The sequence below is a fragment of the Pristiophorus japonicus genome, chromosome 2 (assembly GCF_044704955.1).
Source record: "Pristiophorus japonicus isolate sPriJap1 chromosome 2, sPriJap1.hap1, whole genome shotgun sequence".
Lineage (NCBI taxonomy): Eukaryota > Metazoa > Chordata > Chondrichthyes > Pristiophoridae > Pristiophorus > Pristiophorus japonicus.
Window position 1 is genome coordinate 368,421,108 of NC_091978.1, and position 27,989 is coordinate 368,449,096.

Consider the following 27,989-nt stretch of genomic DNA (forward strand, 5'->3'; position numbering starts at 1 on the left):
TCTCTGTCCATCTCTCTCTCACTTTATCTCGATTTCCATCACTTTCTCTCCATCTCTATATCTCTCTCCCTTTATCTCCACCACTCTCACTTTCTGTTTCTCTCTCTCTCTCTCTATCTCTCTCTCTCTCTATATATATATATATATATATCTCCATCTCTCTATCTGACTTTATCTCTATCACTCTCTCTCTATCTCCATCACGCTCTCACTTTCTCTCTCTCTCTCTACATATATCTCTCGCTCCCCTCTCCCAGCCTTTGTCTGCTGCCTCTCCCCCTCTGGCTCCCGGAAGTCCCGCCCTTGCTGATCCCGGAGCGCCTGCTTGTGCCGGGATTGCTCTGTCTGTGTGTGTGTGTGTATGTGTCCCTGTGTGCCCGGGACATGCGCTAACCCGGAGCCCCCAGCCTGTGCTGCGGCCCCCGGGCGCTCCCTCTCTCCCGGCCACAGTGTAGCCGCGGCTGACACAGTGTATCAGCGAGCGCCCTGTGTGGATCAGCGCTGTGTGTATCAGCGAGCCCTGTGTGTGTGGATCTGTGCATCAGCCTTCCTGCCTGTGCTGCCTTCCGTCTTGCTGCCCCACTCCTCAATTCCTCTTCCCATGCACAGCCGAAGATGTCAGGGAAACATTACAAAGGACCAGAAGTCAGCTGCTGCATCAAATATTTCATATTCGGCTTCAACATTATATTCTGGGTGAGTAACACACATTGCATAAGGGAGGGGAAGTCTTGCTGTGACAGCTGTGCTTTTTGGGGAATGTGTGAGCGGTGTATGTGTGTGTGAGAGAGAGAAAGGTGCAGTATAATTCAGCCTGGTAAACAGTGTGGGAGGCAAAGGACAGATAGTAAAGATCCAGCTATTGTTCAGTGTCAGAGAGAGAGATTATACAAAAGAGGCTTTGTGCGGTGTGTGTGTGGGAGAGGCCTGGGAGATTCTGAGAGCCATGTACACAGGGCGGCACAGGCTGTGTTAGCTTAGTTGTAATTTTTTTTTAAACCAAAAAGCAAAGTTGTGAAGAAATTGTACCATCTGCATTTATCTCCCTTTTGTTTACTGGCTTGTGTGCACAGGCCGAGAAGTGTGACATTTTGTAGTTTGTACAGGGCTACCTCTCATCCAAAGGACTCTCTCTGCCTCAACAAAAAACAGGCTTTTAAAAATATTTACTCTGTGGTCAAAGTCTTCAGCATGAATGAACTCGGTGTCACCCTCAAGGATAAATGTTGCAATATCATTTTACATGGCAGTGATTTACTGTTTTGCTGGTCATTCTGAATATCCAATTTGTTTGGTAATTATTGGTTCAATCTGACATATTTTGTGTGTGTATTATGTATGTGTGTGTGTATAATCATAGGCAGTCCCTCGAAATCGAGGAAGACTTGCTTCCACTCTAAAAGTGAGTTCTCAGGTGACTGAACAGTCCAATACAGGAATTACAGTCTCTGTCACAGGTGGGACAGACAGTGGTTGAAGGAAAGGGTGGGTGGGGAGTCTGGTTTGCCGCACGGTCCTTCTGCGCTTGTTTTCTGCATGCTCTCGGCGACGAGACTCGAGGTGCTCAGCACCCTCCCGGATGCACTTCCTCCACTTAGAGCATCCGGGTGTGGATGTGCGTGCGGGTGTGTGTGCGTGCATGCGAGTGTGGGCATGTGTGTGTGTGTGTGTGTGGGTAGTGTGCATGCGTGTGTGGGCAGTGTGCATGCGTATGTGTGTGTGTGTTTACATGCATGTGTGCATAGCTGCGTGCATGTGGGTGTGCATGTCTTCACATGTGAGCGTGTGTTAACTATAATTGTGATGCTGCTCATAGTAAGACAGGGATGTCATGTTTTTATAAGGACAGGAACTGTATAGTGTGTAAAATTGTAGACGCGTGCTCCTTTAAGGCTAGGGAGTGTAGCTGTTATTTGAAATGAACGGTGGGTTCATATAGAGGTTAGGTTACAGTAAGAAACCAGCTTTTTATTGATTGATGCATCAGCTAAGAGTTTGCAGACATGAAATTGATGTTTTCTGGAACAGATGGATCTGAAACACAAAGCTTTTTCAGGCTGCTTTGTATTTGTAGGAAAGGGTTGAGTGTAGGAGGGGAGAAAAGTATAAATTATCCTAATTTATCCGAATCATTGCTTTAAAAAGTGTTCTTTCTGACACTTAAATCTAGCTTGGGGCTGTTTGTTTTGTTTTTAGTTTGTTTTAACTTACTTGCTTTCGGCATATTGCAGCTCTTGAGAAAATGACAGTGAGGGGAGGGGTGGCAGTGGTGGGGCATTGTAGACTTGGGGTCAGTCACATAGGAAGAATGACCCAATAAGATGAGGAAAAATAATAATATGCCTGAGATTTAAGAGTGACACATGTGCCATGCAAAATTATTAACAGAAAATGTGTGATGGTCTTTGCTATGTTGAAGACTGTTAAGCTATTAATGAACAGATATAGCCAGCTGTTTGGAATAGACAATAAGCTATACCTTCACGTTAGAACTGCGAAGTCATATCAGGAAAGACAGTGCAGGCTGGGGGTCTCTCTTTTTTTTCTGGAAAAGAGAAGGCTGAGGGGCGACCTGATAGAGGTCTTTAATATTATGGAAGGGTTTGATAAGATAGGCGTAGAGAAGATGGTTCCACTTGAGGGGGAGACCAGAACTTAAAAGGGTTATAAATATAAGCCAGTCACTAATAAACCCAATGGGGAATTCAGGAGAAACTTCTTTACCCAGAGAGTGGTGAGAATGTGGAACTCGCTGCCACAGGGAGGGGTTGAGGTGAATAGTATCGATGTATTTAAGGGGAGGCTGGATAGACACATGAGGGAGAAAGGAATAGAAAGATATGGTGATGGGGTGAGATGGAGAGGGGTGGGAGGGGGCTGGTGTGGAGCATAAACCCCGGCACGGAGCGGTGGGGCATAAACCCCGGCACGGAGCGGTGGGACATAAACCCCGGCACGGAGCGGTGGGGCATAAACCCCGGCACGGAGCGGTGGGGCATAAACCCCGGCACGGAGCGGTGGGGCATAAACCCCGGCACGGAGCGGTGGGGCATAAACCCCGGCACGGAGCGGTGGGACATAAACCCCGGCACGGAGCGGTGGGGCATAAACCCCGGCACGGAGCGGTGGGACATAAACCCCGGCACGGAGCGGTGGGGCCCAATGGTTTGTTTTTGTGCCATACACTCGATGTAATCCAAATTTCTCAGATACATCACAAATTCCCAGGAAAAGTCCTCCTTAGAATGTTTTTCTTCACCTCAGCAACCCTCGACAGTCCTGCCCTGTTTAGTGAAAGAAAGACTTGCATTTATATAGCGCCTTTCACGACCACCGGATGTCCCAAAGCACTTTACAGCCAATGAAGTACTTTTGGAGTGCAGTCACTGTTGTAATGTGGGAAACACAACTCTGGATTAATGGCTCGGACTTGTTTTCCCCTCCCCCTCCCCCTCCCCCTCCCCCAATATAAATGAGTTGTGAGTTCTAACTAGTAATGAAACTAGCCAATATTTATATATAACGTAGCAAAGTGTTGCCAAGTATTGGAATGTTTCCCTACTATTTAGATTACATTTCCTTTTGTTTGTTTAATTTGTTACCCTTAAAGCAGCAAAATTTTGATCAAGGCCGGAACTGGGGTTCGCTGAATGTCACAATGAGTTCTATACTATACTACGTATCCATTAAGTCACTAAGACCGCCTGTTTACAATAGAATTAGGAGCAGGAATCGGCCATTCGGCCCCTCGAGCCACTTCCGCCATTCAATAAGATCATGGCTGATCTTCTACCTCAACTCCATTTGCCCGCCTGATCCCCATATCCCTTGATTCCCTTAATATCCAAAAATCTATCGATCTCTGTCTTAAATGTACTCAACGACTGAGCCTCCACAGCCCTCTGGGGCAGAGAATTCCAAAGATTCACCACCCTCTGAGTGAAGAAGTTTCTCCTCATCTCAGTCCAAAATGGCCGACCCCTTATCCTGAGACTATGACCCCTGGTTCTAGACTCCCCAGCCCGGGGGAAACACCCTCCCTGCATCTACCCTGTCAAGCCCTGTAAGAATTTTGCATGTTTCAATGAGATCACCTCTCATTCTTCTAAACTCTAGAGAATATAGGGCTGGTCTACTCAATCTCTCCTCATAGGACAATCCCCCATCCCAGGAATCGCGGGTTTGCTCCTCCGTAACATCGCCCGTCTCCGCCCCTGTCTCAGCTCATCTGCTGCTGAAGCCCTCATCCATCTTTGTTACCTCTAGACTTAACTATTCCAACGCTCTCCTGGCTGGCCACCCATCTTCCACCCTCCGTAAACCTCAGGTCATCCAAAACTTGACTGCCCCGTGTCCTAACTCGCACCAAGTCCCATTCACCCATCACTGACCTATATTGGCTCCCGGTTAAGCAATGCCTCGATTTTTAAAATTCTGGCTTCTTGAGCATCCCCGATTTTTAATGACTTCCCCCATCGGTGGCCGTGACTTCAAATGCCCTTAGCTCTGGAATTCCCTCTAAACCTCTCCATCTCTCTCTCTCTCTCTCTCTCTCTCTCTCCTCCTAACAACCTACCTCTTTGACCAAGCTTTTGGTCACCTGTCCAAATACCTTCTTATGTGACAATGGGCCGGATTTTCGGGGTCTTTGCGACCGGGTTTTTGCCGCGATTTGACTCTCCGCGACGAAAACCCTTGGGTTCCACGCACCACCGATTGCGTTTGCGTCGTACTTTCGGCTCTCTCCCGATCCGTACGCCGCGCCCAGAATAGCAACAGGGTCAAACCTGTCAGTGCAGCCCTGCCAGCAGCGGTAAGTATGAAAACCTGCAAAAAAAAGGTAAGTTAAAGTTTTTATTTTTTAATTCTTTTGCAGCGATTTGATGGTTAAGGGTCTTGTAAATGTTTGTGGGATGTTTTTTGGAACTTTTCCCCCAAGGCACCCCTCGCAGCGCAAACGGCCCCGGACTAAAGTTGCCGAAACCCGCAGGTTGCATCGCGACTGCTTGTGCAACGCCTCCCTTACCGATGCGTAAAGGCCGAAAGTTCGGGCTGGGTTAGATGTGGCCCTTGTGTCTAAAGGGATCAAGGGGTATGGAGAGAAAGCAGGAAAGGGGTACTGAGGTGAATGATCAGCCATGATATTGAATGGCGGTGCAGGCTCGAAGGGCCGAATGGCCTACTCCTGCACCTATTTTCTGTTTCTAAAAACTGTAGTGAAAGTAGTAAGTTTTATGTACTGCTACCGTTTTTGCCGAAAAGCCCCGAAAGCCCCTTGGTGTCACACTTTGTTAATGTTCCGGTTAAGCGACGCTTCAATTTTAAATTCTCATCCTTGATTTCAAATCCCTCCATGGCCTCGCCCCTCCCTATCTCAGTATTCTCCTCCAGCCCCACAACCCCCATTTGAGATCTCGGCGCCCCTCCAATTCTGGCCCCTTGAGCATCCCTGATTTTCATTGCTCTGCCATTGGTGGCCGTGCCTTCAGTGCAAAGGCCTGAAGCTCTGGAATTCCCTCCCTAAACGTCTCAAGACGCTTCTTAAAATCTACCTCTTTGGCCAAGCCTGTCCTAATATCGCCTTATGTGGCTTGATGTCAAATTTGTTTGATAATTGCTCCTGTGAAGCACCTTAGGATGATTCATATCAGTAAAGGTGCTATATAAATGCAGGTTGTTGTTGGCTGAGGAGCAACCAGAGGACACCGATTTAAGGTAATTGGTCAAATAGGCCTCCAGTACCTTGGGATGTGTTTCTACGTTAAGGATGGTGTGATGTCAAAGCAAGTTTTGTTGCTGTTTAGCTCAAAGTAAATTTGAACTATCCTGTAGCTGGAATTGAGCAATTTTTGAATAGAACAGGGCCAGAGGCTATTTCATTGGAATTGGCAGATAATTCAAGTGAACCAACTTTAGAATTAAAAATAGACCTTATAACAGCCCTCAGTAAAGCCCTCGGCCATAGCAATTCAAACAGTACTACTGGAAAATAAGGACCGAGTTTCCAGCTTTCAGGGGCCGGGTCACTGGGCCTGAGGGTGGTGAGGGGAGGGGGGCCTGAGAGCCCGGGGGGGTGTTGGATGGAGGAGGGAGTGTGGGAAGTGGATGGGTGTGGGGATGGTGGGGTGGCGAGGGGGAGGGGTGTATGGAAGGGGGTGGGGGAGGGGACACGGGGCAGAGGGGGGTGTGGAGTGCGGAGCAGGGTGGTGGTAGGGGCGGGAGCAAGGGTGAGGGGAGGGCGGTGGAGGGGGTTGCGAGTGGTTATGGGAAGGGGTGTGGAGGGTGGGGCGGAGGGTGAGGGGAAGGGGATGCGTGAGGTTGTGGAAAGGGAGGGGGAGGGGTGTGTGGAGGAGGGTGCAGGAGGGGGTGTGTGGAGGGTGGAGGAGGATGTGTGGTGACGAGGGGGGGGGGCGGCAGGAGTGAGGGGAAGGCGATGCGAGAGATTGTGGGACGTAGAAGAGGTATGGTGGGATGGGGAGGGTGGGAGTCGGGGGGGAGGGATGGGAGGGGGTGGGATGTGGGGGGGATGGAGGGGCCTCCGAATGCCTCGAAGGTTGGACCCCCCAGCGTAGAGTTTGCCTTTTTGGATTGTTCTGCTGCCCTTTGTGCAGCTGCTGAATAATAATAATGTTCCACTTTTTAAGCTGGGAATGATGGTTTCAACAATTCTTGCACCCATCAGCTCGGTATCTGTCTGCGTGGAGGCGAACAATGTGACACATTATCAGAGATACCAAAATCCACACGAGGAGTTGCTGTTTCTGTCTTGACTACAGTCTGCAACTTTGGATTACCTTTGCCAGGGAAGAATGAGAGGAAACCAATGGGAGGCAACAGGCCAACAAAGACCGGACTGGCAGCCAAGGGAAGGGAGGAGGTTCCACGTTTCCCTTGGGAAAGGAACTTTCAGACTGCCACGTAGAAACTTCCAGACTAGAAGTTGGGTTCAGGGCAGACTGTGTGCGCTGACTCAGCCAAGTGGCACCTTTCAGAGTGTCGGGGAGCTGCATCGTGACACACTTTGCAAGTGCATTGTGCACTCGCATTAATGAGGGCATTGATAGGGAGAGCAAGTCCTCGTTTAAAATCAGCGGATTCATGGTGGTAGGACTCTGCGGTGCTATGGCAACTGGGCTGCCCCCCCCCCCAACCAGAGCATGGGAAACGCGACTGCCCGTGATTTTAGCTGGAGTACGGCGTACAGTTTTGGTCTCCCTTATTTAAGGAGGGATATACTTTCATTGGAGGCAGTTCAGAGAAGGTTCACTCGGTTGTCTTATGAAGAACGGTTGAGCAGGTTGGGCCTGTACTCATTGGAGATTAGAAGAATGAGAGGTGATCTTATTGAAACGTATAAGATTCTGAGGGGGCTCGACAAGGTAGATGCAGAGAGGATGTTTCCCCTCGTGGGGGAATCTAGAACAAGGGGGCATAGTTTCAAAATAAGAACGGCGATGTGGAGGAATTTCTTCTGAGGGTTGTAAATCTGTGGAATTCTCTGCCCCAGGGAGCTGTGGAGGCTGGGTCATTGAATATATTTAAGGCGGTGATAGACAGATTTTTGAACGACAAGTGAGTCAAGGGTTGCAGGGAAGTGGAGCCGAGGCCAAGACCAGATTAGCCAGAATGGCGGAGCAGGCTCAAGAGGCCGAATGGCCTACTCCTCCTATTTCTTACGTTCCTTTGTAAACACGGACAAGCAGGAGGGCAGATGCAGAAGGCTCAGCAACAGGCCTGCCCCTGGGTGTGGCGAAGGCAGTCACCTCTGATCGAAGGCACCGGCAATCCCAGCATTGTACAATTTGAGAAATTTACAGCATGGAAGGAGGCCATTCGGCCCATCGTGTCTGTGCCGGCCGACAAAGAGCCATCCAGCCTAATCCCACTGTCCAGCTCTCGGTCCGTAGCCCTGTAGATTACAGCACTTCAGGTGCACATCCAAGTACTTTTTAAATGTGGTGAGGGTTTCTGCCTCAATCACCCTTTCAGGCCGTGAGTTCCAGACCCCCGCCACCCTCTGGGTGAAGAAAATTCCCCTCTAATCCTCCCCCCAGTCACTTTAAATCCACACCCTCTGGTTACTGATCCCTTTTGCTAAGGGAAGTAGGTCCGTCCTATCCACTCATAATTTTATACACCTCAATAAGCTCTCCCCACAGCCTCCTCTGTTCCAAAGAAAACAAACCCAGCCTATCCAATCTTTCCTCACAGCTAAAATTCTCCAGTCCAGGCAACATCCTGGTAAATCTCCTCTGTACCCTCTCTAGAGCAATCACATCTTTCCTGTAATGTGGTGACCAGAACTGCACACAGTACTCCAGCTGTGGCCCAACTAGTGTTTTATACAGTTCAAGCATTAACTCCCTGCTCTTGTATTCTATGCCTCAGCTAATAAAGGAAAGGTATGGTGAAGATGCTTTGCTCTTAAAGAAAGAAAGACTTGCATTTATATAGCGCTTTTCATGACCACCACACGTCACAAAGTGCTTTACAGCCAATGACATACTTTTGGAGTGTAGTCACTGTTGTAATGTAGGAATCAGGGCAGCCAATTTGCGCACAGCAAGCTCCCACAAACAGCAATGTGATGATGACCAGATAATCTGTTTTTGTTATGTTGATTGAGGGATAAATATTGGCCTCAGGACACCGGGGATAATCCCCCTGCTCTTCTTCGAAATAGTGCCGTGGGATCTTTTATGTCCACCTGAGAGAGCAGACGGGGCCTCGGTTTAACGTCTCATCCGAAAGACGACACCTCTGACAGTGTATTGGGAGTGTCAGCCTAGATTTATGTGCTCAAGTCTCTTAAGATACTGCCTGCTTCACTGAAGGAGAGTTTATAAAGAAGGGTTCATAACTTTAATATTAAGAGTGAACTTGGGAATTCAGTCAGAACTATTTTAGCGTGTAATGATCATAGAATCATGCAGGCCATTCGGCCCATCGTATCTGTGCCGTCTCATTGAAAGAGCAATCCAATCAGTCCCACTCCCCCTGCTCTTTCCCCGTACACCTGCAAATTTTTCCTTTTCAAGTATTTGTACCGATTCCCTTTTGGGAAAATTGCAGTTGTATCTGCCCTCACCGCCATTTCGGGGAGTAAATTCCAGATCGTAACAACTGGATTAATATTTATCGAGTAAGTTGCCTGAGGAGGCCTGAAGCAACTGGCCCAGATTGGTTCAACTTGGTTCTGTTTTTTGGAGAAGGAAGGAATTGAGGAAACCGTTGGGTGCGCAAAATGTTTTGGGCTAAAAGAGTTGGGCTGGTTGGCCCCAAAGAGTCATTCTCAGTTCCTCAAATACCAGTTCCTCAAAAGTTCCTGTATTCCTTGATTGCTTGGTATGAACGTGCAATTTATTAATGCCTCTGGGCACCATTTCAGACAAACGTACAACATTGAGAGGAGCAGGAACAGACCAGCTGGTCCACTGAGCCTGCCCACACACCTCCATGATGTCTGGAGCACCATGACTAAACACGTTGCCCATCCTTGTTTTCTAATGCGTCCATGGTCTCGCCCCTCTCCCTGTCTCTGTAACCTCCTGCTGCCCCTACAACCCTCTGAGATCTCCGCGCTCCTCCAATTCTGGCCTCTTGACCGATTTTAAATCGCTCCACCTTTGGTGGCCGTGCTGCCGGCTGCCAAGGCCTGAAGCTCTGGAATTTGCTCCCTAACTACTCTGCCTCTCTTTCATAGAAACATAGAAACATAGAAAATAGGTGCAGGAGTAGGCCATTTGGCCTTTCGAGCCTGCACCGCCATTCAATGAGTTCATGGCTGAACATGCAACTTCAGTACCCCATTCCTGCTTTCTCACCATACCCCTTGATCCCCCTAGTAGTAAGGACTTCATCTAACTCCTTTTTGAATATATTTCCTTCTTTAAAATGTTCCTCTTTCTGCCCCAATATCTCCTCTTATGGCTCGATGTCACATTTTGTTTGATAACACTCCTGTGAAGCGCCTTGGGAAGTTTTATTGTATTATGTTAAAGGGGCCATATAAACACATGTCATTATGTATAAAGACACTTGCTCTCTCTACCTCAGACATCATCATCATAGGCAGTCCCTCGGAATTGAGGAAGAAGCGAGTTCTCAGGTGACTGTACATTCCAATACGAGAGCCACAGTCCCCGTCACAGGTGGGACAGACACTGGTTGAAGGAAAGGGTGGGTGGGGAGTCTGGTTTGCCGCACGCTCCTTCCGCTGCCTGCGCTTGATTTCTGCGCGCTCTCGGCGACGAGACTCGAGGAGCTCAGCGCCCTCCCGGATGCACTTCCTCCACTTAGGGCGGACTGGTCTTTGGGCCCAGGGACTCCCAGGTGTCGGTGGGGATGTTGCACTTTATCAGGGAGGCTTTGGGGGTGTCCTCAACACGTTTCCTCTGCCCACCTGGGACTCGTTTTATCTTTCACTTTGGCCGCTCCAACGTCGTCCGGATCCATCGGCGTGGCGCTGCAGAGCCTGCGGGGGGGGGGGTGGGGGCGGAGCTTCGGTCACGCTTGCTCAGCGCGGCCGACAGGGGGACGGGGCTTGGGCCCAGCATCTTGTGGAGTGCCAGCAGGGGGACGCATGTCTATTTGAGCGTGCGCGCATGCGCAATACACTGCTCTCGACGGCTGGGGAAATTTGGGCCCTAGATTCTATCAGAGGGCAGATGAGGAGATATTTTTTTAACACAGCGAGTTGTGATGATTCGGAACGCACTGCCTGAATAATAACTTTCAGAAAGGATATAGCAGTGAGAGATTGTGGCGGAGGTGTGGCGAATGTTTGTAGCGGAGGAGCGGCGAGAGATTGTGGCGGAGGTGCAGCAAATGAGGGTACGGGGCCCAGAGGAGCCGAGGGCCCAGGGGCAGCACGGGCCAGCCCACACTGCGATATGTGAGCGCACTAGGTCCGTGCACCAGAGCAGATCTCCAGTCGTCCTGGTTAACCCTTGCCCCTGGCTAAAGGCCGAGCTCTGTGAAGCCCGTGAGGTGGCTGATGTGCAACAGTCACCACACATTAAAAAAATCCACGCACAGGCATCTTCCACCCTTCAATTAGAGTTCAGGACTGGAATATTGGGTCCTTCATTGAAACATCTGTGAACTCATGTGGAAGCAAGTCATCCTCATTCGAAGGACCGCCTATGAGTGAGTGAGGAGTTCCAAGTGAGCACTTGCTTTGGGAGTCTTGTGTCAGGCGTGTGAACACACTGGCCCGCCCAAGACAGGAACCAGTTCAGCCACCTCTTATTACAGAAAAATTACGACACAGAAGGAGGCCATTCGGCCCATCGTGTCCGCGTCGGTTGGAAAGAGCTATCCAGATAATTCCACTTTCCAGCTCTCGGTCCGTAGCCCTGTAGGTTACGGCACTTCAGGTGCACATCCAAGTACTTTTTAAATGTGGTGAGGGTTTCTGCCTCTACCATCCTTTCAGGCCGTGAGTTCCAGACCCCCACCACCCTCTGGGTGATTTTTTTCCCCCCTCATCTGCCCTATAATGCTTCTACCAACTACTTTAAATCTATGCCCCCTGGTTGTTGACCCCTCTGCTAAGGGAAATAGGTCCTTCCTATCCACCCTATACAGGCCCCTCCTAATTTTATACCTCCTTAATAAGGTCTCCCCTCAGCCGCCTCTGTTCTAAAGAAAACAACCCCAGCCTATCCAATCTTTCTCATCGTTACAATTCTCCACTGCTGGCAAATTGCCAGGACTGGAGAATTGTAACGATGGGGTAAGATTGGATAGGCTGGGGTTGTTTTCTTTACATAAGAACATAAAAACATAAGCAATAGGAGCAGGAGTAGGCCATACAGCCACTCGAGCCTGCTCCGCCATTTAATACTATCATGGCTGATCCGATCATGGACTCAGGTCCACTTCCCTGCCCGCTCCCCATAACCCCTTATCCCCTTATTGTTTAAGAAACTGTCTATTTCTGTCTTAAATGTATTCAATGTCCCAGCTTCCACAGCTCTCTGAGGCAGCGAATTCCACAGATTTACAACCCTCTAAGAAGAAATTTCTCCTCATCTCAGTTTTAAATGGGTGGCCCCTTATTCTAAGATCATGCCCCCTAGTTCTAGTCTCCCCCATCAGTGGAAACATCCTCTCTGCATCCACCTTGTCAAGCCCCCTCATAATCTTATACATTTCGATAAGATCACCTCTCATTTTTCTGAATTCCAATGAGTAGAGGCCCAACCTACTCAACCTTTCCTCGTAAGTCAACCCCCTCATCCCCGGAATCAACCCAGTGAACCTTCTCTGAACGGCCTCCAAAGTAAGTATATCCTTTGGTAAATATAGAAACCAAAACTGCACGCAGTATTCCAGGTATGGCCTCACCAATACCTTATATAGCTGTAGCAAGACTTCCCTGCTTTTATACTCCATCTCCTTTGCATTTTGGCCTTCCTGATCACTTGCTGTACCTGCATACTATCCTTTTGTGTTTCATGAACAAGTACCCCCCGGGTCCCGCTGTACTTTGCAATCTTTCTCCATTTAAATAATAACTTGCTCTTTGATTTTTTTTTCTGCCAAAGTGCATGACCTCACACTTTCCAACATTCGAACAGAGGAGGCTGAGGGGAGACCTTATTGAGGTATATCTCCTCTGTACCCTCTCTCTAGTGCAATCACATCTTTCCTGTGAGGCAGAGAGTTGAAACTCACCACACCAGGGGTTCACTGCTCTCTGGAGAAAGACGAATAACCCAACACCCAGCCTATTCCTACCCCTGCACAGTTCAAATTCTGTGTCCTCTGGTCCTCCCCAACCTGTTAAACTGGAATAATCTATCAATCGACAGGCTATGCAGTCCTTGAATTATTTTCATTGCCCTCTATCTGGTCATCTCGAAGTCTACACTGCCCGAAAGTAAATAGACTTTGAATGTGAGCATTTTTAAAAGATTAGTTCACGGATGTAGGCGTCGCTGGCAAGGCCGGCATTTATTGCCCATCCCTAATTGCCCTTGAGCAGGTGGTGGTGAGCCGCCTTCTTGAACCGTTGCAGTCCGTGTGGTGAAGGTGCTCCCACAGTGCTGTTAGGGAGGGAGTTCCAGGATTGTGACCCAGCGACGATGATAGAAAAAAGAAAGAAAGACTTGGATTTATAAAGCGCCTTTCACGACCACCGGACGTCTCAAAGCACTTTACAGCCAATGAAGTACTTTTGGAGTGTCGTCACTGTTGTAATGTGGGAAACACAGCAGCCAACTTGCGCACAGCAAGCTCCCACAAGCAGCAATGTGATAATGGCCAGATAAACGGTTTTTGTTATTTTGATTGAGGGATAAATATTAGCCAGTAATAACTCCCTCTGCTCTTCTACGAAATAGTGCCATGGGATCTTTTACATCCACCTGAGAGAGCAAACAGTGCCTCGGTTTAAGGTCTCATCCGAAAGACGGCATCTCTGACAGTGCAACATTTCCTCAGCACTGCACTGGAGTGTCAGCCGCCGCCTTAGGCAGTCCCTCGGAGTCGAGGATGACTTGCTTCCACACTAACACGAGTTCTCAGGTGACTGAAGAGTCCAATGCGGGACCTACAGTCTCTGTCACAGGTGGGGGCAGACGGTGGTTGGAGGGACGTGTGGGTGGGGGGGCCTGGGTTTACCGCACGCTCCTTCCGCTGTTTGTGCTTTGCTTCCGCGTGCTCCCGGTGAAGAGACTCGAGGTGTTCGGTGCCCTCCAAATGCTTCTCCTCCACTTTGAGCGGTTTTGGCTAGGGATTCCCAGGTGTCGGTGGGGATGTTGCACTTTTTCAAGGAATTATTCCACCCACTCGGGGAGCACAATGGACATGATCTTCACCACGCGTCAAATTCAAGGGAGGTGCAGGGAACAGCACCAACCTCTGTACATGGCCGCCTTTGACCTCACTAAGGCCTTCGACACTGTCAATCATGAGGGAGTGTCAGCCAGCCACTGAGTCACAGCAGAGACCTCAACGACGATATATTTCCAAGTCAGGATGGTGTGTGACTTGGAGGGGAACGTGGAGGTGGTGGTGTTCCCATGCGCCTGCTGCCCTTGTCCTTCTAGGTGGTAGAGGTCGCGGGTTTAGGAGGTGCTGCCGAAGAAGCCTTGGCGAGTTGCTGCAGTGCATCTTGTAGATGGTGCACACTGCAGCCACGGTGCGCCGGTGGTGGAGGGAGTGAGTGTTGAAGGTGGGGGATGGGGGTGCCAATCAAGCGGGCTGCTTTGTCCTGGATGGTGTCGAGCTTCTTGAGTGTTGTTGGAGCTGCAACTCATCCAGGCAAGTGGAGAGTATTCCATCACACTCCTGACTTGTGCCTTGTAGATGGTGGAAAGGCTTTGGGGAGTCAGGAGGTGAGACACTTGCTGCAGAATACCCAGCCTCTGACCCGCTCTTGTTGCCATGGTATTTGTGACTGGTCTAGATGAGGTCATGATCATTGGTGACCCCCAGGATTACATCGGATATACGGCACAGAAACAGGCCATTCGGCCCAACCAGTCCATGCTGGCGTTTATGCTCCACTTGAGCCTCCTCCCGTCTTTCCTCATCTAAATCTATCAGCATAACCCTCTATTCCCTTCTCCCTCATACTTATCTAGTCTCCCCTCAAAAGCAAAAGGTTGTTGATGGTGGGGGATTCGGTGATGGTATTGCCGTTGAATATCAAGGGGAGGTGGTTAGACTCTCGCTTGTTGGAGATGGTCATTGCCTGGCACTGGTGTGGCGCGAATGTTACTTGCCACTTATCAGCCCAAGCCTGACTGTCGTTCACATTACAACAGTGACTGCGCTCCAGAAGTACTTTCATTGGCTGTAAACAGATGGTAGAAAGGTAAAAAGCAATAGTGGAAGGCTGCGTAAACAAAGGCAAGAAACAAAAAGGGCCACACTACATCATCATTCTAAAAGGACAAAGGGTGTTAAAAAAACAAGCCTGAAGGCTTTGTGTCTTAATGCAAGGAGTATCCGCAATAGAAACATAGAAACATAGAAACATAGAAAATAGGTGCAGGAGTAGGCCATTCGGCCCTTCTAGCCTGCACCGCCATTCAATGAGTTCATGGCTGAACATTCAACTTCAGTACCCCATTCCTGCTTTCTCGCCATACCCCTTGATCCCCCTAGCAGTAAGGACCTCATCTAACTCCTTTTTGAATATATTTAGTGAATTGGCCTCAACAACTTTCTGTGGTAGAGAATTCCACAGGTTCACCACTCTCTGGGTGAAGAAGTTCCTCCGCATCTCGGTCCTAAATGGCTTACCCCTTATCCTTAGACTGTGACCCCTGGTTCTGGACTTCCCCAACATTGGGAACATTCTTCCTGCATCTAACCTGTCTAACCCCGTCAGAATTTTATATGTTTCTATGAGGTCCCCTCTCATTCTTCTGAACTCCAGTGAATACAAGCCCAGTTGATCCAGTCTTTCTTGATAGGTCAGTCCCGCCATCCCGGGAATCAGTCTGGTGAACCTTCGCTGCACTCCCTCAATAGCAAGAATGTCCTTCCTCAGGTTAGGAGACCAAAACTGTACACAATACTCCAGGTGTGGCCTCACCAATGCCCTGTACAACTGTAGCAACACCTCCCTGCCCCTGTACTCAAATCCCCTTGCTATGAAGGCCAACATGCCATTTGCTTTCTTAACCGCCTGCTGCACCTGCATGCCAACCTTCAATGACTGATGTACCATGACACCCAGGTCTCTTTGCACCTCCCCTTTTCCTAATCTGTCACCATTCAGATAATAGTCTGTCTCTCTGTTTTTACCACCAAAGTGGATAACCTCACATTTATCCACATTATACTTCATCTGCCATGCATTTGCCCACTCACCTAACCTATCCAAGTCGCTCTGCAGCCTCACAGCATCCTCCTCGCAGCTCACACTGCCACCCAACTTAGTGTCATCCGCAAATTTGGAGATACTACATTTAATCCCCTCATCTAAATCATTAATGTACAGTGTAAACAGCTGGGGCCCCAGCACAGAACCTTGCGGTACCCCACTAGTCACTGCCTGCCATTCTGAAAAGTACCCATTTACTCCTACTCTTTGCTTCCTGTCTGACAACCAGTTCTCAATCCATGTCAGTACACTACCCCCAATCCCATGTGCTCTAACTTTGCACATCAATCTCTTGTGTGGGACCTTGTCGAACGCCTTCTGAAAGTCCAAATACACCACATCAACTGGTTCTCCCTTATCCACTCTACTGGAAACATCCTCAAAAAATTCCAGAAGATTTGTCAAGCATGATTTCCCTTTCACAAATCCATGCTGACTTGGACCTATCATGTCACCTCTTTCCAAATGCACTGCTATGACATCCTTAATAATTGATTCCATCATTTTACCCACTACCGATGTCAGGCTGACCGGTCTATAATTCCCTGTTTTCTCTCTCCCTCCTTTTTTAAAAAGTGGGGTTACATTGGCTACCCTCCACTCCATAGGAACTGATCCAGAGTCAATGGAATGTTGGAAAATGACTGTCAACGCATCCACTATTTCCAAGGCCACCTCCTTAAGTACTCTGGGATGCAGTCCATCAGGCCCTGGGGATTTATCGGCCTTCAATCCCATCAATAGGGTGGATGAATTAACTGTGCAAATAGATGTTAACAGATATGATGTGATTGGGATTACAGAGACGTGGCTCCAGGATGATCAGGGCTGGGAACTCAACATCCAGGGGTATTCAACATTCAGGAAGGATAGAATAAAAGGAAAAGGAGGTGGGTAGCATTGCTGGTTAAAGAGGAGATTAATGCAATAGTTAGGAAGGACATTAGCTTGGATGATGTGGAATCTATATGGGTAGAGCTACAGAACACCAAAGGGCAAAAAACATTAGTGGGAGTTGTGTCCAGACCTCCAAATAGTAGTAGTGATGTTGGGGAGGGCATCAAACAGGAAATTAGGGGGCCATGCAATAAAGGTGCAGCAGTTATAATGGGTGACTTTAATATGCATATAGATTGGGCTAACCAAACTGGAAACAATACGGTGGAGGAGGATTTCCTGGAGTGCATAAGGGATGGTTTTCTAGACCAATATGTCGAGGAACCAACTAGGGGGGAGGCCATCTTAGAATGGGTATTGTGTAATGAGAGAGGATTAATTAGCAATCTCGTTGTGCGAGGCCCCTTGGGGAAGAGTGACCATAATATGATGGAATTCTACATTAGGATGGAGAATGAAACAGTTAATTCAGAGACCATGGTCCAGAACTTAAAGAAGGGTAACTTTGAAGGTATGAGGCGTGAATTGGCTCGGATAGATTGGCGAATGATACTTAAGGGCTTGACAGTGGATGGGCAATGGCAGACATTTAGAGACCGCATGGATGAACTACAACAATTGTACATCCCTGTCTGGCATAAAAATAAAAAAAGGAAGGTGGCTCAACCGTGGCTATCAAGGGAAATCAGGGATAGTATTAAAGCCAAGGAAGTGGCATAAAAATTGGCCAGAAATAGCAGCGAACTTGGGGACTGGGAGAAATTTGGAACTCAGCAGAGGAGGCCAAAGGGTTTGATTAGGGCAGAGAAAATAGAGTACAAGAGGAAGCTTGCAGGGAACATTAAAACGGACTGCTAAAGCTTCTATAGATACGTAAAGAGAAAAAGGTTAGTAAAGACAAACATAGGTCCCCTGCAGTCAGAATCAGGGGAAGTCATAACTGGGAACAAAGAAATGGCAGACCAATTGAACAAGTACTTTGATTCGGTATTCACTAAGGAGGACACAAACAACCTTCCGGATATAAAAGGGGTCAGAGGGTCTAGTAAGAAGGAGGAACTGAGGGAAATCCTTATTCAGGAAATTGTGTTGGGGAAATTGATGGGATTGAAGGCCGATAAATCCCCAGGGCCTGATGGTCTGCATCCCAGAGTACTTAAGGAGGTGGCCTTGGAAATAGTGGATGCATTGACAGTCATTTTCCAACATTCCATAGACTCTGGATCAGTTCCTATGGAGTGGAGGGTAGCCAATGTAACCCCACTTTTTAAAAAAGGAGGGAGAGAGACAACAGGGAATTATAGACCGGTCAGCCTGACATCGGTAGTGGGTAAAATGATGGAATCAATTATTAAGAATGTCATAGCAGCGCAATTGGAAAGAGGTGACATGATAGGTCCAAGTCAGCATGGATTGTGAAAGGGAAATCATGCTTGAAAAATCTTCTGGAATTTTTTGAGGATGTTTCCAGTAGAGTGGACAAGGGAGAACCAGTTGATGTGGTGTATTTGGACTTTTAGAAGGCTTTTGACAAGATCCCACACAAGAGATTAATGTGCAAAGTTAAAGCACATGGGATTGGGGTAGTGTGCTGACGTGGACTGAGAACTGGTTGGCAGACAGGAAGCAAAGAGTAGGAGTAAATGGGTACTTTTCAGAATGGCAGGCAGTGACTAGTGGGGTACCGCAAGGTTCTTTGCTGTTTACATTGTACATTAATGATTTAGACGAGGGAATTAAATGTAGTATCTCCAAATTTGCAGATGACACTAAGTTGGGTGGCAATGTGAGCTGCGAGGAGGATGCTATGAGGCTGCAGAGTGACTTGGATAGGTTAGGTGAGTGGGCAAATGCATGGCAGATGAAGTATGATGTGGATAAATGTGAGGTTATCCACTTTGGTGGTAAAAACAGAGAGACAGACTATTATCTGAATGGTGACAGATTAGGAAAAGGGGAGGTGCAATGAGACCTGGGTGTCATGGTACATCAGTCATTGAAGGTTGGCATGCAGGTACAGCAGGCGGTTAAGAAAGCAAATGGCATGTTGGCCTTCATAGCGAGGGGATTTGAGTACAGGGGCAGGGAGGTGTTGCTACAGTTGTACAGGGCCTTGGTGAGGCCACACCTGGAGTATTGTGTACAGTTGTGGTCTCCTAACCTGAGGGAGTGCAGCGAAGGTTCACCAGACTGATTCCCGGGATGGCGGGACTGACATATCAAGAAAGACTGGATCAACTGGGTTTGTATTCACTGGAGTTCAGAAGAATGAGAGGGGATCTCACAGAAACGTTTAAAATTCTGACGGATTTAGACAGGTTAATTGCAGGAAGAATGTTCCCAATGTTGGGGAAGTCCAGAACCAGGGGTCACAGTCTATGGATAAGGTGTAAGCCATTTAGGACTGAGATGAGGAGAAACTTCTTCACCCAGAGAGTGGTGAACCTGTGGAATTCTCTACCACAGAAAGTGGTTGAGGCCAATTCACTAAATATATTCAAAAAGGAGTTAGATGATGTCCTTACTACAAGGGGTATGGCGAGAAAGCAGGAATGGGGCACTGAAGTTACATGTTCAGCCATGAACTCATTGAATGGCGGTGCAGGCTCGAAGGGCCGAATGGCCTACTCCTGCACCTATTTTCTATGTTTCTAAAGCGCTTTGAGACGTCCGGTGGTTGTGAAAGGCGCTGTATAAATCCAAGCCTCTCTTTCTAACGGAGCCCACCGATATGTTGAAGTAAATTTGGTTCCAGATGTTAGAACAGCTGTGGGTGCTTGCATAGAACATTTCATGTGAAACATGAATGACTTTAGAGCTGATCAAGTAACACTTTAGTGCAGCTGGTCTCTGCTCACTGACCAGTTAGGCATTGCTGCCATAGCAACAGGAGGAGGCCATTGAGCCCCTCGAGCCTGTTCTGCCATTCAATGAGATCATGGCTGATCTGTGACCTAACTCCATATACCTGCCTTTGGCCTGTATCCCTCAATATCTTTGGTTAACAAAAATTTACAATAGACCAAGACAGACAGACTTGCATTTATATAGCGCTTTCCACGGCCACCAGACCTCCCAAAGCGCTTTACAGCCAAAGAAGTACCTTTTGGAATGTAGTCACTGTTGTAATGTGGGAAACGCAGCAGGCAATTTGCGCACAGCAAGCTCCCACAAACAGCAATGTGATAATGACCAGATATTCTATTTTTGTTATGTTGATTGAGGGATAAATATTGACCAGGACACTGTGAATAACTCCCCTGCTCTTCTTCGAAATAGTGTCGTGGGATCTTTTACGTCCACCTGAGAAAGCAGACGGGGCCTCGATTTAATCGTCTCATCCAAAAGACTGCCCCTCCGACAGTGTGGCGCTCCCTCAGTACTGCCCCTCCGACAGTGCGGCGCTCCCTCAGTACTGCCCCTCCGACAGTGCGGCGCTCCCACAGTTCTGCCCCTCCGACAGTGCGGCGCTCCCTCAGTACTGCCCCTCCGACAGTGCGGCACTCCCTCATTACTGCTCCTCCGACAGTACGGCGTTCCCTCAGTACTGCCCCTCCGACAGTGCGGCGTTCCCTCAGTACTGCCCCTCCGACAGTGCGGCGCTCCCTCAGTACTGCCCCTCCGACAGTGCGGCGCTCCCTCAGTACTGCCCCTCCGACAGTGCGGCGCTCCCTCAGTACTGCCCCTCCGACAGTGCGGCGCTCCCTCAGTACTGCCCCTCCGACGTGCGGCGCTCCCTCAGTACTGCCCCTCCGACAGTGCGGAGCTCCCTCAGTACTGCCCCCCCGACAGTGCGGCGCTCCCTCAGTACTGCCCCTCCGACAGTGCGGCGCTCCCTCAGTACTGCCCCTCCGACAGTGCGGCGCTCCCTCAGTACTGCCCCTCCGACAGTGCGGCGCTCCCTCAGTACTGCCCCTCCGACAGTGCGGCGCTCCCTCAGTACTGCCCCTCCGACAGTGCGGCGCTCCCTCAGTAATGCAATGGGACTTGAACCCACAAAGCTCTGACTCAGAGCCTACGCTGTGACTCAGTGGCTAGCATCATTTTATTGTTTGTGGAAGAGAGTGCCAAACTTCTACTACCCTTTGTGTGTAGAAGTATTTCTTAACTTCACTCCTGAAAGGTCTGGCTCTAAGTTTTAGATTATGCCCCCTAGTCCCAGACTCCCCAACCAGCGGGAATAGTTTCTCTCGATCTACCCCATTGGTTCCCCTTAATATCCTGAAAACTTCGATCGACTCATCCTTTAACCGTCTGAATAACCCTTTCCATCTTTCAGCTTCAGGGCGAGCATGGCAGCTCGAGGAGCTGAATGGCCTACTCCTGTTCCTATGGGCTCAATTTCCCCCGGTGATTTTGCGCCGTGTTTTTGGAGCAGGCCACTCTTTTTGGCCTCAGTTGAAAAATCACAGTTTCCCCAATCAATTTGCACCAGTGTAACTCAGTTAGTTATGATTTTTTTTTAGGTCAGTTGTTTTTCTTCAGCCAAATGGGGGCGTAACCAGCCACCTACGCCATTTCTGACCATTTAGGGAAGTTTGGCCAGCTGAGAGTTACTCCAGTTCTGATTAGGGCCGGCGTATGTGGCCTCTGCAGAAAAACCTTCCCCAATCGGCCCAGGTAAGGGAATCGGCCCAGGTAAGGGAATCGGCCCAGGTAAGGGAATCGGCCCAGGTAAGGGAATCGGCGCAGGTAAGGGAATCGGCCCAGGTAAGGGAATCGGCGCAGGTAAGGGAATCGGCCCAGGTAAGGGAATCGGCGCTGGTAAGAGAATCGGCCCAGGTAAGGGAATCGGCGCAGGTAAGGGAATCGGCCCAGGTAAGGGAATCGGCGCTGGTAAGAGAATCGGCCCAGGTAAGGGAATCGGCGCTGGTAAGAGAATCGGCCCAGGTAAGGGAATCGGCGCTGGTAAGGGAATCGGCCCAGGTAAGGGAATCGGCGCAGGTAAGAGAATCGGCCCAGGTAAGGGAATCGGCGCTGGTAAGAGAATCGGCCCAGGTAAGGGAATCGGCGCAGCAGATGCCCGGACACACTGAAAGAATTGAAAAACACATAGCAGCAACTTACCCCTACTCACACTCTTACCCACTTCCCCATTCGCTTCCCCCGCGCGCACGCATGCTCACCCACACACCCACGTTGAGCGGAGTTGAGAATTGAAAGCGAGCGCGACTTGTTTTTGAGCCAAAATAAATTATTTGCAACTTCTATAATAGGGGAAAAATTGCAGTCGGAGGCTTCCTTTTGTACGAACACCTCCGACTCCCCCAAAAAATCTCCGAAAGTACCTGGTGGTCCCAGAGGAAAGTAGGACCCTGGTCAGAGGCCTAGGGTCGCTGCGCAGATGATTTCCCCGTTCGTATGTACCTGCTGCAGTCACGTGACCCTGGACCACCAATCACTGTGCAGTATTCTCATTGATAAAATTGGGAGCTCTGTTTGTACGAGCTCTGAGTACTATCAACGAGAAAAATAACCCTAAAACACCCAAACACAGCATAATAATTAAATAAAACACCTTGCGTATTAAAAATGAATTGAATGCTTTAGAAAAAATATTCTTGGGAGGGAATTTAAAAAAAAAAGTGTTTTAATAGGGTTAAAAAATAAACTCACCTTAATGGATTTGGGTTTTTAATATAAAAATGAGTGTTTAAATTTTATGGTTATATATTTTAAAACTCTTGCGCTGGCAGAAGTAAGCTGTGACACCGGTTTGAAGGATTTTGCTGGGCATGATTTGGGCAAATCTCTCCCGCTCGGACGTCCTTCTCCCGGGGGATGTGGAGGATCAGTACGGAGAGATCTGGAGAGACGGGAAAAGCCAGTTCTCGGTGCTTGTGCATCGCGCTCTGGGAACCGGCTTTTGCGAGGCCTCTTCGGGCGTTCCCAGCAAGGCCCCAATTTTTGGCCCATTATGTTACTGGCTTCGCTTCTGTCGGAAGCGGGGGAGGGGAAGGGGTTGGCGGGATCAGGCAAGGAGCTCACTCGGAAGCAAAATGATTGCCCGGGAAACGAGGCATATTCATCACGGCCAGGTCGAGAATTCAGTGACTGATTTTCACTTCACTGAATACATGATGGTGAATATTTCTCAAAGGATAAAGCCCGGCCATCTTCTGCCCTTATGTTCCACGTTGCTATGGCGATGAGTTGAGCGACCAAGTAAATGCTACTTTTTTTGAAAAAGGGGATTTATCCTTTTGTTTTTTTGTCCTACTTTCCTTTCCTATTTCCACCCTGTGGCCTTTGCCGACGGTGCTTGGAACCAACTGCGAGGATATACGAGCGACTGGCCCAGGAATAGCTGCCTTTGTGATTTCTTTTCTCTCTCTCTCTCTCTCTCTCCCTCTCCCTCTCTCCCTCAAACGCCTCCCCCACCCCGACACCACGGTAACTAATTCAAACGCAGCGCGATAGGAGTGAGGACAAACTGACCACCATTGCTGCTGCTACTACAGCACAGCATTGCTCACGTACATCATCATAGGCAGTCCCTCTGAATCGAGGAAGACTTGCTTCCACTCTTAAAATGAGTCCTTGGGTGGCTGAACAGTCCGGTATGAGAACCACAGTCCCTGTCACAGGTGGGACAGATAGTCGTTGAGGGAAGGGGTGGGTGGGACAGGTTTGCCTCACGCTCCTTCCGCTGCCTGCGCTTGGTTTCTGCATGCTCTCGGTGACGAGACTCGAGGTGCTCAACGCCCTCCCGGATGCACTTCCTCCACTTAGGGCGGTCTTTGGCCAGGGACTCCCAGGTGTCAGTGGGGATGTTGCACTTTATTAGGGAGGCTTTGAGGGTGTCCCTGTAACGTTTCCTCTGCCCACCTTTGGCTCGTTTGCCGTGAAGGAGTTCCGAGTAGAGCGCTTGCTTTGGGAGTCTCGTGTCGGGCATGTGGACAATGTGGCCCGCCCAGCGGAGCTGATCAAGTGTGGTCAGTGCTTCGATGCTGGGGATGTTGGCCTGGTCGAGGTCGCTAATGTTGGTGCGTCATATGCTCAGGATTACATGGGAGATACGGCATAGAAACAGGCCATTCGGCCCAACCAGTCCATGCCGGCGTTTATGCTCCTCTCGAGCCTCCTCCCGTCTTTCCTCATCTAAATCTATCAGTGTAATCCTCTTTTCCTTTCTCCCTCATGAGTTTATCCAGCCTCCCCTTAAATGCATCGATACTATTCGCCTCAACCCCTCCCTGTGGCAGCGAGTTCCACATTCTCACTGCTCTCTGGGTAAAGAAGTTTCTCCTGAATTCCCCATTGGGTTTCTGGGTGACTATCTTATATTGATGGCCTCTAGTTATGCTTTTCCCCACAAGTGGAAACATTCTCCCTCTATCCACTCTATCAAACCTTTCATCATTTTAATTACCTCAAATGGGTCACCCCTCAGCCTTCTCTTTTCAGGCAAAAAGAGACCCAACTCAATTTTGCAAGATCGCAAGACATATAACATGGAGGAGTCTACTGTGTCTGTATTAAATTACATGACAATTTTTAATCTAGAATTGTAGAATGATACAGCGCCGAAGGAGGCCATTCGACCCATCGTGCCTCTGACGGCTCTGAAAGAGCAATCCAGTTAGTCCCACTCCCCCTGCACTTTCCCCATAACCCTGCACACTTCTCCTTTTCAACTATTTATCCGATTCCCTTTTGAAAATTACAGTTATTATCAGTTTGCATCACCCTTTCAGACCGTGCATTCCAGACATTAGCCACTCGCCGCGTCGTTTTCTTTTTTATCCTTGTGTCGCCTCTGTTTCTTTTGCAAATTGCCGTAAAAGTCATAGAATCATAGAAAATTGGTGCAGGAGTAGGCCATTCGGCCCTTCGAGCCTGCACCGCCATTCAATGAGTTCATGGCTGAACATGCAACTTCAGTACCCCCTTCCTGCTTTCTCGCCATACCCCTTGATCCCCCTAGTAGTAAGGACTACATCTAACTCCCTTTTGAATATATTTAGTGAATTGGTTTCAACAACTTTCTGTGGTAGAGAATTCCACAGGTTCACCACTCTCTGGGTAAAGAAGTTTCTCCTCATCTCGGTCCTAAATGGCTTACCCCTTATCCTTAGGCTGTGACCCCTGGTTTTGGACTTCCCCAACATTGGGAACATTCTTCCTGCATCTAACTTGTCTAAACCCGTCAGAATTTTAAACGTTTCTATGAGATCCCCTCTCATTCTTCTGAACTCCAGTGAATACAAGCCCAGTTGATCAAGTCTTTCTTGATATGTCAGTCCCGCCATCCCGGGAATCAGTCTGGTGAACCTTCGCTGCACTCCCTCAATAGCAAGAATGTCCTTCCTCAAGTTAGGAGACCAAAACTGTACACAATACTCCAGGTGTGGCCTCACCAAGGCCCTGTACAACTGTAGTAACACCTCCCTGCCCCTGTACTCAAATCCCCTCGCTATGAAGGCCAACATGCCATTTGCTTTCTTAACCGCCTGCTGTACCTGCATACCAACCTTCAATGACTGATGTACCATGACACCCAGGTCTCGTTGCACCTCCCCTTTTCCTAATCTGTCACCATTCAGATAATAGTCTGTCTCTCTGTTTTTACCACCAAAGTGGATAACCTCACATTTATCCACATTATACTTCATCTGCCATGCATTTGCCCACTCACCTAACCTATCCAAGTCACTCTGCAGCCTCATAGCATCCTCCTCGCAGCTCACACTGCCACCCAACTTAGTGTCATTCGCAAATTTGGAGATACCACATTTAATCCCCTCGTCTAAATCATTAATGTACAGTGTAAACAGCTGGGGCCCCAGCACAGAACCTTGCGGTACCCCACTAGTCACTGCCTGCCATTCTGAAAAGTACCCATTTACTCCTACTCTTTGCTTCCTGTCATCATCATCATAGGCGGTCCCTCGAAATGCAGATGACTTGCTTCCACGCCAAAAAAAAGGATGAGTTCACAGGTGTTCTAATGAAGGCCCTAATATTCCAGGTCCCGAATTACATGTTGAAGGGTGGAAGATGCCTGTGCGTGGATTTTTTTAACGTGGGGTGACCGTTGCACATCAGCCACCACACGGGCTTGTCAGAGCTAGGTCTTGATCCAGTGACTGGAGACCAGCTCTGCTGCACGGACCTAGTGCGCACACATATCGCACAGTGTGGGCTGGGCCCGTGCTGCCCCTGGGCCCCCGCCTCTTCTGGGCCCCGAACTCTCGCCTCTCCTGGGCCCCGATCATGTCCCTCTACAATCTCTCGCCGCTCCTTCGCCCCGACCTCGCCGCTCCTGCTGTACCTGCCCACGCTCCAATCACCAACCTGGACCTTGATGATGTCACTCTTCGCTGCCGTTGCAGCTCGTGCCGTAAAAGTATATGGGCAAAGAATGGTGCCCACCTTAGCGCGTCGGTCCAGGGTGACCCTTCAGGCGGTGTACTCAGGGTTCCAAGAGTTAAACTCCAAACACTGACCACGGTGCGAAGAGCAGCTCCCTCGCACCAGTCCTAAATCTGCCTTTAGCTTGTTTCAACCTGAGCCCCCTTGTCCTGTCGCCACCCTTTAAGTTGAAGTCGTGTTCCACACTTCTATACCGCTTACTGACTTATAAACCTCAAAGGTCACCAACAGTTGCATTTTTTTCAATGCTTAAAAGCCCAAGTTTATTCAGTCTATCATCGTATCAGTTACATAAGAACATAAGAAGTAGGAGCAGGAGTCGGCCATTTGGCCCCTCGAGCCTGCTCCGTCATTGAATAAGATCATGCCTGATCCGATCATGGACTCAGCTCCACTTCCCTGCCCACTCCCCATAACCCTTCACTCCTTTATCGTTCAAAAATCTATCTATCTCTGCCCTAACTATGTTCAACGACTGGTTCTGTGATTGTCTCTTGCCTCTGCTCCACTCTAGACTTTGAACCCCTCCCTCGTGACAGTGATCCGACACCATTCATACTTTATTGGTTTTGATTCTTCCTGATTTAAAAAAAAAATTGTTCCTGGGATGTGGGCATCGCTGGCATTGACTGCCCATCTCTCACTGTCCTCGAGGATGTTTCCACTGATGGGGGAGACTAGCACTAGAGGCCGTGATCTTAGAATAAACTGAGATGAGGAGGAATTTCTTCTCTGAGGGTTGTAAATCTGTGGAATTTGCTGCCTCAGAGAGCTGTGGAGGCTGAGACATTGAATACATTTAAGATAGAAATAGACAGTTTCTTAACCGATAAGGGGATAAGGGATAATGGGGAGCGGGTGGGGATGTTGACCCGAGTCCATGATTGTATTAAATGGCAGAGCAGGCTCGAGGGGCCGTATGGCCTACTCCTGCTCCTATTTCTTATGTTCTTGTGAGAATGTGGTGGTGAGCCGCCGCCTTGAACCGCTGCAGAGATGCTATTGTTTTGTTGTAGCGGTTTTGTACAGCTGAGTGTCTCGCTCGGCCATTTCAGAGGAGCAGTTAAGAGTCAACCACATTGCTGTGGGTCTGGAGTCACATATAGGCCCTTACCCGGTCTGGGTAAGGGCGGCAGATTTCCTTCCCTAAAGAACATTAGCGAAGCAGATGTGTTTTACGACAATCTGGCAGTTTCAAGGTCACCATTACTGGTACTAGCTTGTTGTTCCAGATTTATTTAATGAACTGAATTTAAATTCCCCAGCTGCCGTGGTGGGATTTGAACTCGCATTCCCTAGATTTTTGATACAGGCCTCTGGATTACTAGTCCAGTAACATAACCACTATGCTACAGTTCCCAGTACTTTATGCGTTAAACTTCATCTGTTAGTGCTACACCCACTGGCATATTTATACCGAGTTCATATTTTGTAGTCTTTGGCTCCGAATCAATTGTCCTTCCTAGTTTGGTCTGTTCAGTTTGACCAGTCGGCATTACACTTCTGAATCCAAGTCTTTAAATGTTAAATTGAAGCAATCGAGGTCCATGCTCCAACCCTGGAGAATTCCTCTCTGCACTTTCCCCCACCAATGTCGATCCCTCAACAGGTGTCCACTGCTGCTTACCCTTGCTTTTTTTGTTTTATCTGTTTTATCTGTTTTATCTGTTTCCAGGTTATACCTTGTTAGTACAGGTTGAACCACCCCGCGTCCGGAACCACCCCTCGTCCGGAACCACCCCTCGTCCGGAACCACCCCTCGTCCGGAACCACCCCTCGTCCGGAACCACCCTTCGTCCGGAACCACCCCTCGTCCGGAACCACCCCTCGTCCGGAACCACCCCTCGTCCGGAACCATTCCCGGCCCGCCGGG

General features: G+C 48.9%; 1 protein-coding gene across 1 annotated transcript in view; it reads left to right on the forward strand.

Annotated features, from left to right (window-relative positions):
- The first annotated feature begins 317 nt into the window (after positions 1–317).
- tspan5a (tetraspanin 5a) overlaps positions 318–27,989 on the forward strand; it is a 187,513-nt gene continuing 159,841 nt past the window's right edge. The window contains exon 1 of the mRNA XM_070872879.1: positions 318–696. Within this exon, the coding sequence (XP_070728980.1) occupies positions 616–696 (81 nt within the window). The 5' untranslated portion in view covers positions 318–615. The remainder of the gene's footprint in view (positions 697–27,989) is intronic.